Below are 11,771 nucleotides of genomic sequence, written 5' to 3' on the forward strand. Positions count from 1 at the left end.
GAGATTGTCCAAATCAACTCAAACTGTGAATCACATCTGGCAACTTGGTCACTGTAATGCAGCTGTTAGTTGGATAAACTTGCTAAGACTTTGGTAAGTGTAACAAGATTAAATGTCTTTTGTTATTACTTTCGCAGCTTACAACCTTAAGAGGTTCTGTATTGGAAGATGCAGTTCCTTCGACTGCAAAGCATGGCACAGCCAGAGGTTTACCTCTGAAAGAAGTACTTGAATTTGCTGTACCTGAGCTCAGTGTTCATTGTCTCAGACTGGGCCTGAACACCCCTAAAGTTACAGAGCAGCTTATGAAATTGGATGAACAAGGGGTGAGTGTTCTTCTCTGGTTAACTCTGCTTTCTTTGTAGTTTTTGAAAAATCATGGCATGGATGAGTTTCCTGGCTGAAATGGATCAGTAAGCTTCGCATAGTCAGGAAGGAGAGATTCCATCCGACATGAGAGACAGCCTGAGTCAGTATATAGCTTGGGAATTTAGAGGCAGCATGGCAATTAGTGCAGAGGGGAAGAGGACATTTTTGCTTTTTTTTTGGTTGATAGTTTGTAAAGTTTTATTTTTAACAGGATAATTAAAACCCAAAATCAAAGGCCCAGCACAAAAGAATGACATCACAGGTAACACAGTGTGAAGCTGGAGGAACACAGCAGGCCAGGCAGCATCAGTGGAGCAGGAAAGCTGATGTTTTTCGGGGGGACCGTTCTTCAGAAATTTCGTCAGCTTTCCTGCTCCTCTAATGCTGCCTGGCCTGCTGTGTTCCTCCAGCTCCACACTGTGTTATCTCTGACTCCAGCGTCAGCAGTTCTTACTATCTCTGACATCACAGGTAAACGTGGTTGGTAATAGCTACTAATTTGACTACAGGAGGTTCTGCTATAACATTTGTTCCGGCAACGCAATTGGCTGTAATGCAACTGATGAATGGGGGAACGCCATATGTAAAACACAAACTTGTGTTGGCTATAACATGATTCCATCAGTGTGCAGAGGAGTAACATCAAGATCACATGATCGTTTCTCACTCTGCCAACCCACAAGCCTTGAAAGGTTACCTTAAGTCTACTTTAGGTCAAGCAAGAGAGGTTGGATGATGGGGCAATTTTTTTTCTGACCTTATTGTTGATGTTTTGGAAGATTCTTTAGAAAGTATTTCAGGAAAAAAAAAAATTTGGATTTCAAGATTCTCCTCATCCTGGATAATGTGCCAAGCCATCCTCCCACCATTGGTGAGCTTTCTGAATACATCAAAGTGCTATTTCTACCCTCAAACACAACCCATGGACCAGGGTCCAATAGCAGCTTTTAAAGCTTACTATTTAAGGCACTCATTTAAGAGGCTGATTGTAGCCACTGAGGGAGATAGGGAGAATGTTCTGCAATTTTGGAAGAGCTTTAACATCAAGAATGCAATTGACATTATTGTGGAGGCCTGGGGTGATGTCAGTAAGTACTGCTTGCATGCAGTTTGGCAGAAGCTTCTCCCAGATTTTTTTCAAGATTTAAAAACTTTTGATCAGTCAGAGGAGCTCCCAAGAATCAAAGAACATTGTGTTGATCTTGCCAAGCAAGTGGGATTTGAAGAAGTGGGGAATGAGGATGTTGAAGAGCAGCTTGAGTCCCACTGTGAAGACCTCCCTACAGCTGATCTACATCAACTTGTCGCTGAGGGGGAAGTGGAAGCTGGAGATTAAGTCCAGAATGCAGCACCACCTCTGTTCTGTCTTCTATCCCAAGGGAAATTGAGAAGCTGTTGCAGCTCTTAAAGGACAGCGATTACAATGCAGAATGCAACAGAGTAGCTGTTTGTGGAATAAGATCTTATTTGGTATCCAATGAACAGCTTCTTAATGAAGAAAGAAAAAGAGCAAAGCAGCAAAAACTGGATGCCTTTTTTAAACCAACCCCCAAGAAGCAGTGAGAAGACAATGAACCACAGCCATCCACTTCCGGATTAACTATTTTTCACCCTAACCCTGCAACCACAACTGCACCTGAAGATGATGATGATGATGACGACGATGACCCTCAGCCCCTGCATTAAGAACAGAGCAACCTCAAAACCTCGTTCCCCATTAAGTCATTTTGACATTTTTTCAAGATAAGGTGTTAAATTTGCTTTTATTTCATTATTAGATATGAATTAAACATTTTTTCAAACTGTGCTATCCTTTGTCTAGGCTTTTGAGTGATTTTTTTTTTTGTTGGTCTGTCCCAACCCCATTTTTCCCATAGGCCCTGTTATTTCTACAGCGCGATTTTCTATAACGCAATGTTGCGCAGGAACACAACTACCACTTTATAGCAGAACCCCCTGTATCTACTGTAGGTTACTTTCAGATTAAAGGTAAATAGGAGAAATATTTTTAGACTACAAACTAAAAGAACAGTGCTGTATTTTTAAAAATCAAATTAAGTAACTCATTAATTAAAATAGAGATGCTGGGCCAAGCAATATATTGTACCTGCATGATGTGGGAGCAGTGGGACCCCATTATGATTCATAGTGACCACATCTGTAGCAAATGTTGGCTGCTTGAGGAACTCTGCCTCAGAGTTGATGTGGTAGAGTCTGAGCTTCAAAAACTACAACACCATAAGAGAAGGGGAGGAAAATGTATCCTTCCGTCACCTGCAATCTGACCCCACTATCAAGGATATATTTCCCTCCCCACCCTTACCTGCCTGCCGGAGGGACCAGTCTCTCCGCGACTCCCTCGTCCGCTCCACAATCCCCACTAGCCCCACCACCCCAGGCACCTTTTCCTGCAACGGCCCTACACCTGCCCCTACACCACCATCCCAGGCCCAAGAAAACCTTCCACATCCGCTAATGTGGTCTATTGTATCTGCTGTTCCCTATGTGGTCTCCTCTAAATCGGGGAGACCAAGTGGAGGCTCAGAGACTGCTTTGTGGAGCACCTACGCTCGGTTCGCGACAAATGACGACACCTCCCAGTCACGAACCACTTCAACTCCCCCTCCCACTCCCTGGATGACATGTCCGTCCTGGGCCTCCTCCAGTGTCACAATGATGCCACCCGAAAACTGGAGGAACAGCAACTCATATTCCGCCTTGGAATCCTACTAGCCAATGGTCTCAATATGGACTTTACGAGCTTCAAAATCTCCCCACCCCCGACCTCATCCCAAGACCAGCTCCCCCCACCTCGTCCCCACCTCCTTGACTTGTCCGTCTTCCCTCACACCTTCCCACCCCTCCATCCTCACTGACCAACCCCCATCCCAACTCCCTACCTACACTCACCTTTACTAGCTTCATCCTCGCCTCCTTGACCTGTCTGTCTTTTCTCCACCTATCTGCTCCACTATCCACTTCTATCACTGCCTCCCCCTCTCTATTTATTTCAGAGCCCCCTTCCCCTCCCCCATTTCTGAAGGAGGGTCTAGGCGCGAAACGTCAGCTTTCCTCCTCCTCTGAATCTGCCTGGCCTGCTGAGTCCATCCAGCTCTACACCTTGTTATCGCAGACTCCAGCATTGGCAGTTCCTACTATCTCTAAGTTAAATGAGCTTGTAGCACAGATTGACTTGACGCGTACAGTGTTTTGGGTATCACAGAGAGATGGCTGCAAGGGGATCAGGACTGGGAACTAAATATCCAAAGAAGCACATCCTGTCAAAAAGTCAGGGAGATGGGCAGATGGGGCAGACTTGCCCTGTTATTAAAAAATGAAATTAAATCAATAGCAATAAATTATATGGAGTTGGAAAGCTTGTAATCTGTATGGGTAGACTTGAACTGCAAAGGATTTTGAAAAAAAATCCTGGTGGAAGTTCTGTGCAGGCCTCCTAGTCAGGATTTTGGGAAGAAAATAAATCAAGACATAGAAAAGGCTTTAAGAAAGGCACAATTATGATAAGCATTGGGGACTTCAATATGCAGGTGGACTCAGAAAATCTGGTTGATAGTGGATCTCAAAAAAAATTGCAGAACGTCCACAATATACTCTTTGGAACAGCTTGTTGTAGATCCCACTAGGGAATAAGCAATTCTGGATTTAGTGATATGTAATGAGGCAGACATGATTAGGCAGCTTGAGGTAAAGGAACCCTTGGGGACACAATATGATAGTATTCACCCTGCAGTTTAAGAAAGAGAAGCTGCATATCAAACATAATAGTATTTCATTTGAGCAAAGGTAACTACAAAGACACGAGGGAGAATCTGGCCAGAGTTGATCGGAAGGCGAGTCTAGCAGGGAAGATAATTGAGCAGCAATGGCAGTAATTTCTGGGGGTAATTTGGAAGGCACAGCAAATTCATCTCAAGGAAGAAAAAACATACTAGAGGGAGCTCGGGGCAACCATGGATGATGGAGAATTTAGGGACAGCATAAAAGCAAAAGAAAAAGCGTACAATGTGGTGAAGATTAGTGTGAAACCAGAGAATTAGGAAGCCTTTGAAAACCAGTGAAGGATAACTTTTTTAAAAAAAGCAATAAGGGTGGAGAAGATGAAATATAAGTGTAAGCTAACTAATAATATTTAAAAAATTGCAGGAGTTATTTTTAAGATATCAAAAAGATAAGATTGGACAATGGACCGGTGGAAAATTATGCTAGAAAGGAATAATGGGGAACAAAGAAATGGTGGAGGAACCGACAGATAGTTTGCACCAGTTTTCATCATGGAAGACACAAGTAGCATACCAACACTTCAAGATAGTCAGGGGATAGAGATGAATGTAGTAGCCATCACTAGGGAGAAGGTGCTGGGGCAGCTGAAAGGTCTGAAGGCAGTTAAATCACCTGGACCAGATGGACCATAACCCCAGAGCTCTGGAGGAGATAGCTAAGGAGATTATGGAGGTATTGGTGATGATCTATCATGAATCACTGGAGTCAGGGAGGGTACCAGAGGACTGGAAGATAGTTAATGTAACATTCCTGTTTAAGACAGAAGGGTGGGAAGCAGAATACAGGTTGGCCTGACATTGGTCATTGGTAAGACTTTAGAGTCCTGTTAAGGATACGATTTTGGAATATTTGGAAGTGCATGGTAAGATGGGGCTGCGTTAGTATGGCTTCATCAAGGGAGGTCATGCCTGAAAATATATTACAATTTCTTGATGAGATAACAATCAAGTTATGCATAGGAGAGTTAGTGGGGTGTGATCTATTTGGATTTCCAGAAGGCCTTTGACAAAGTGCTACACAAGAGGCTGCTAAATAAGATAAGAGCCCATGGTATTAAGGGCAAGGTACTGGCATTGATAGAGGATTAGCTGGCTGGCAGAAGGCACAGAGTATGGATAAAGGGGGCTTTTTCAGGGCGGCAGCCGGTGACTAGTGGAATTCTGCAGTGGTCCGTGTTGGGACTACAACTATTAGCGCTATTGATTAATGATCTGGATGAAGGAACTGAAGGTGGACTTGATGATAAGTTCACAGATGACGCAAAAATACGTGGAGGGGCAGGTAGTGTTGAGGAAGTGGGGAGGCTTCAGAAGGCTAGGGTAGTGCCTAAAGAAATGGTGGATGGAATACAATGTGGGAAAGTGAGATTATGCACTTTTGTAGGAAGAATAGAGGCATAGACTATTTTCCAAGGCTTTGAAAATCTGAAGCACAAAGGGAATTAGGAGTCATGGTTCAGGATTCTCTTAAGGTTAACATGCAGGTTCAATTGGCAGTTAAGAAGGCAAATCATCAGTAATCGTTTCAAGAGGGCTAGAATACAAGATCAGGATGTACTGCTGAGGTTGTATAAGATTCTGGTCAGACTGCATTTGGAATATTGTGAGCAGTTTGAGCCACATATCTAAGGAAGGATGTGCTGGCATTGGAGGTGGTCCTACCAAGGTTAAAATAATGATTTTAAGGATTGAGGATTTGTTATATGAGGAGCAGTTGAGGACTCTGGGTCTATACTCGATGGAGTTTAGAAAGATTTGTGGGGATCTGATTGAAATTTACAAAATACTGAGAGGTCTGGATAGAGTGCACATGTAGAAGATGTTTCCACTAGTAGGAGAAACTAGAAGCCTCAGAGTGAAGGGACCACCCTTTAGAACTGAAATAAGGAGGAATTTCTTCAGCCAGAGGGTGGTGAATCTGTGGGACTCCTTCCAACAGAGCGCTGTGGAGACTGTTATTTATTGTATCTAAGACCGTGATAGGTTTTTGATTGTTGAGAGGATCACTGGTTAAGGGGAGAAGGCAGGAGAATGGAGTCGAAAAACATAACTGCCATGATTGAATGGTGGAACAGTCTCAATAGGCTGAATGACCTAATCCTGCTCCTATGCCTTATAGTCTTATGATCTGTTGGGCAAGTATGTGCTGATTATAATAGCCAGATAGAAGTAGCTGCTCAAAGCTGTTTGGAAGGGTCATGGTTCATAATTTTATTCACCGAATTCTTCAAAGCAACTTTCTCTCATCCTTTATCAAACGATGTGAATATCAACTGAATAAACAACTATAAATTGAGAAAGAAGAATGTTCATGCTACTTATAATGCATTGCTGGATTTTTGAAAAATGAACTGATGGCAAGACCCCTATGTTTAAATGGTTTGTTTTTAGTAATCTGCAGATACTTGTTGATTTATGCTGACTGAATTCAGTGATCTAAAATCCTTTCTGCTTTTGAACTGTATTGTCCTCCATGATAAGTATTGTCTCGGGCTAACTAGATTTTTTTTTGGTGTGAGCGAAAACATGAAATTTGAATGTATTCAGAAGCATCAAAGAAGTAGACTTATGCGCTAAATCTAATATACTGATGCATTTATTCGCAAAGATCTTATGATTGATTGGAATTTCAATGTCTGATGTCGTACTGACATTTCTATAGGATAGTAAGAATCAAGAAAAGAATTAGCTGTCACATTTGTTTGTTAGTGTAGAATATCACAATGGGGCAAGTTTCCACTGGTGAGAATTACATAAAGGTGTTACCTTCCTCCAAGAAAGGATGGAGGTTTCTATCATATATGGAAGCTCTGGTAGACATTGCTTGGGTCACACAAACTTTATTCCCATGTTTGTGTGTACATACAAGTTCATTAGTTGCATGAAAAGCAATTGTTCCTATCTAGAGTTTTCATTTAATGGAACAAAGCTTGGTATGAAACAGTCTTCAACTTATTAAAGTCTCTAGTTTGCCTGTGTTATTGTTACAATTTATTTGTGTTTTTGATAATCCCACCATTAAGTCTCAACTTGCAACATGACTTCAATCCACATTCTGCAATTTGACAATATGAAGCAATAGCCACGCAACTCTTGGACTGTTTTAACAACTGAACTCCTGTACTTGGACCTTTTAAGAAAGAAAACCTAATATCCTTGTCTGTTCAGGCTCTGTGCTTTCAAACCTAAACCAACATGGTTGACTGCTAACTGTTCTCAGATATCAACTAGCAAGCATTTGGTTGTATTGCTACCTCCTCGGGATGACTAGGTTTGGATGAAAAGAGCAGACTGTCCCAAGAATGTTTTGTAGGCAATGCATAATGTTGGGAAATCTAACTTGACACAGGATTTCGAGTATGATGGTTTGTGCTGCATGTAATTCATTTATTTTAAAATAAAAGATCATTGTGCTGCACTGTCATGGGCATTTAACAGTCAACTGCAGTTTTCTTTTTTATTGGTAAATGACTGGTGGAGATGTCTATTGCAGTAAATGTTTTTAGTTTTATTATACTCTCCACTCTGATCTTTTGGAATAATAAGGTAATCTATTTACCTTTCTATTTGAACAGCTTAGTTTCCAGCACAAAGTAGGGGTAATGTATTGTAAAGCTGGGCAGAGCACGGAGGAAGAGATGTACAACAATGAAGTGGCTGGCTCTGCATTTGAAGAGTTTCTGCAGTTGCTGGGAGACAAAGTGCGTCTGAAGGGTTTTGACAAATATCGAGCCCAACTCGACACCAAAAGTAAGCCCTTTAAAGTTTTGTCACAGTATGAATCAGATAACCATGAATTGTCACAAATGCTGCCCACTACCGTTCCCCTTCCCGTCTTCCTTTATTGAAAGCAGAGATTCATGAATCGTGAGTGTTGTCAGCTCTTAGTGTCTTAGCTTTGCAATCCTTTGTAGGAAAGGGCCATTTCTCCTGTGAGATAGTTGAAGCTCACAAAGCAATTGAAAGTGTGTTGTAATTATTCTTGGTCTGTTTTGAATATTGGGCATTGAATATTTTATTGCTCAGAAGTGTGTGGGTTATGGATTGGATGTGGGGGAAGAAAGTCTAAAATGTGAGCTTGGCTGGCTATCAGTTTTAATAGTATTGATGGCAAGTCAGCTTCCATGACACAGACCAGTCATTGAAACTTTTTAACAGGTGATGGCCTTCATTTCAATAAGGTTTATTTATTTTCACTGCTGTCATCTGCTTGATTCTGGCTTTAAGAAACCTGGCAGATAAATGAAGGTGAGAGGGTCCAGATCCATAAGGTGAGAGCCTTTTCAGCACTGTTTCTGGATTGCGTGGTGCAAGAGTAGTTTACTACTTCTGACTCCATAACATCCTTTTAGTGCATGCTACCTTCCACCTTCTCCTCATGCATGCTGTTTTGAATCCACCATCCTTTCACCTCACCCCTCTTGGCACATGCAATGTTCAACCCGTCCCTCTTCATTTTCTTATTTGTCTCTTTTACTAGTTCAGAACGTAGCAGCATAGAAAATAGGAGCAGGAGTACGCCATTTGGCCCATTGAGCATGCTGCATTATTCATCATGATCATGGCTGATCATCCAACTGGGTACCCTGTTCCTGCTTTGGCCCCATATCCTTTCGTTACTTTAGCCCTAAGATACTTTAGCCCTGTATCTCCATCTTGATAACATTCATTATTTTAGCCTGAACCCCTTTCTGTGGCGTTGTATTCCATTGGCACACCACTCTCCGGGCGAAGAAACTTTTTTTTCATCTCAATCCTAAATGGCCTACCCATATCCTTAGACTGTGATCCTTGGTCTGAGCTCTGCAGTCATCAGAAAAATTCTTCCTGCATTTACCCTGTTTTGAGCTTCTCACCACAGTAGGGTATGATAGTTGATTCTGGTTCTGTTTTTACCAATGTGTGTCTTTATGAATCTCAATCGTCTGGAGGGGAGTAAGCAGTTTAACTCTTAAACCTGTTCCATCGTTCAACTAGATTATGTCTGATTTGTACCTTAGCTCTTTCTACTCACCTTAGTTCCAAGACCTTCAATACCCTTGCCAAAAATAGGGAAGATAGCCCTTGTTGATTTCCCTCCTTCTGCCCTTGCAGACTGACCCAAAGGAACTGCCCTAGTTGAGATTTAGTACTAGCTATGAATTTCATCTTTCTGGTCCATGTTCCATTTGTTCTATGCTGGGTGGTGACGTTCAACATTTGGGTAACCAAGTCATCTAATTGTACTGTGTGCAACTTTGTGAAATTCAGCGCAATGCGTATATGCTTATGGTCTAATAATTTTGATTGTGCTTGGTTTCAGTAAGATGCCAGGTTATTAAGATTATCAAGTGCAACATTACTGATTACCAGCTCAAAGAAACATGGAGTACACATCTGCACAATAACATTAATTTAATAGAAAAACTTTATTTTTGGAAGGTTTTGGTTGTCGTTTGAAATAGCTTCTCAAATCTGTTCCTCAGTCAAAAGTCAGTAAAAATTGTTAAAGCTAATAATGATTATCTCATTTCAGTAGCCAAATTTGGTCTAACCAAGCTATTTTAGTATACTACCTGCAGAATCAAATAAATGTGGAACAGAAAGAAAAGTTTCTAGTTCAAAGGAAGTTGAGTGATTTTAAGGTAGTACATGATCAAAACAAACAGATCATAAACAATATAATGACCAGGATCACAACATATAGGAAGATTAAATGTTGATTTAAATGTTGGATGAACAAGAATGCAAAACAAATCCAGCATAGATTTTAATTGAGGATGGATCCTTCTATCCAGAAAATGACCTTTACCACTTGATGTGGTATTGGGAAATGTTTCTAAAAAAGCATTTCCCCAACCCTTCAATTCCATCTGCGGTAATGCATTGTGGGAATAATGCTGTCAAATCATCACAGACAGATCAATTATAGATGTGAGTCTTTCTGTTGTACACTTTGAACATAAGCTTTTTGTTATTGCTATGTACATTATAAGGGAAGGCAGGAGAAGAGAAATCCTAACAGTACAGTCCGTATGTGCAGTCATCAGACACGATCATTGCCGATCATGATATCCTACATGAGGTCCCCATTGTGTGCCACGTTTAGAAGGCCTGGGGATACTGATAAATTACAGCTAAGATTTTAATTGAATACTGCAATAATTAATCTCTTTTTAACATTGTACTGAAGGTAAAATATAAATTAAATTAGGGATATCAGCTATGTTTGATAACTGATATTGCTGACTATTGACTAACCTCTGTTACCATTAACTGCAAAATTACATGGTGCTGTAGTCAATCTAATCAGCTGCCTAGATCTAGGCTTTTTCAGACTGCCCTATGGGTAGTCTTTGACCTTTTGGTTCTTAAAATAACTGTTTTGAAGTTGAAACTTGTGCCAACTGGTATGTTTAATTGTTCAATTTTTTTTGTTCTTGAAAATTACCCTGTGATATGATTTGACCCCGTCGATCACGTAAATTATATGAATAGATAATTAAACAGAAGCAGTTTTCCTGCAGAAGTCAATACTGTTCTGTGTTGTGTGTAGTAAAATACCGATAAATTGTCAATATATGGTGTGATACTTTCATTGTATTCTCGTCTTTTCCCTTGGAGTTCTTTTCTTATCAATTATGGTAAGCTTGCCTTTTGTGTTTTCAGCTGACTCAACTGGTACTCATTCCCTCTACACAACTTACAAAGATTATGAGATCATGTTTCATGTTTCCACCCTGCTTCCTTACACACCAAACAACAAGCAACAGGTAGGTCAAGGTTCAACAATAAAATAAAAACTTGCTATAAAGTGGTGTTGAACTATGGTTTCAGGTGACTTGTGGATTATCAGTAACTGACTACGCTTAGCTTCATTTGTCTAATCTGAGAAGCAAGCTTGATGCTAAACTAATGTAATAACTGATGTTCAACAGTAAAATTCAGTAGGGTTTCAATTATTTTATTTTCAGTGTTCCTTTTCCTTCCTGAAGGGTGAGTGGAGATCTGCAGTTGTTTGCATCCTTCAATACATCAGCCAGTGAGCACTTTTCGTATGTGTGGTGGCCAAGATATTGTACCAAAGAGTGTATTACATCTACAACTGAACTGGATTTCCCCTTACATTTACATTTCTGTACATTAAAGTAGAATATCATCAGGAATGAAAAACAAAGCTAATTTCTGGTGCATCTTTTCTCATCCCGTGATGCCAAGATCAATTATACTCTCCCTATTTGCCGGCTTGGGATATGCAATGCAATGGATAAAAGATCAAATCCAGATCGTGTAAATATTCATCTGCAAGATTGAATTAGAATGCAGCCCAATCAGAAGGAATGCACATTGGTACACCAGGTGATGCCATTCTGAATGTTTACCCAATCTGTTGTCAGTTTACAAGCTGAGCTTTGTTCTCTATTGTTATTCATGTGCCATGATTTATGCCTCCTACAAATTTATTCTTGGAGAAAATTGAACTAAAGTTATATAAACATAATGTAACCAAGTTGATATCTGGCTGGCAAATATCTTTAAAAATGAGATAACAAGGTGTAGAGCTGGATGAACACAGCAGGCCAAGTAGCATTAGAGGAGCAGGAAGGCTGACGTTTCGGGCCT

At 40.7% G+C, this 11,771-nt stretch overlaps 1 protein-coding gene across 10 annotated transcripts in view; it reads left to right on the plus strand.

Annotated features, from left to right (window-relative positions):
* sipa1l1 (signal-induced proliferation-associated 1 like 1) overlaps positions 1-11,771 on the plus strand; it is a 344,983-nt gene that overhangs the window by 239,859 nt on the left and 93,353 nt on the right. For all 10 annotated transcript variants that reach the window (XM_020524245.2, XM_048600181.1, XM_048600185.1 and 7 more), the window contains 3 exons: positions 138-326; positions 7,745-7,919; positions 10,818-10,921. In XM_020524245.2, coding sequence (XP_020379834.2) covers positions 138-326; positions 7,745-7,919; positions 10,818-10,921 — 468 coding nt within the window. The remainder of the gene's footprint in view (positions 1-137; positions 327-7,744; positions 7,920-10,817; positions 10,922-11,771) is intronic.

Source organism: Rhincodon typus, chromosome 8 (genome assembly GCF_021869965.1).
Source record: "Rhincodon typus isolate 14 chromosome 8, sRhiTyp1.1, whole genome shotgun sequence".
In the NCBI taxonomy this organism is placed as follows: domain Eukaryota; kingdom Metazoa; phylum Chordata; class Chondrichthyes; order Orectolobiformes; family Rhincodontidae; genus Rhincodon; species Rhincodon typus.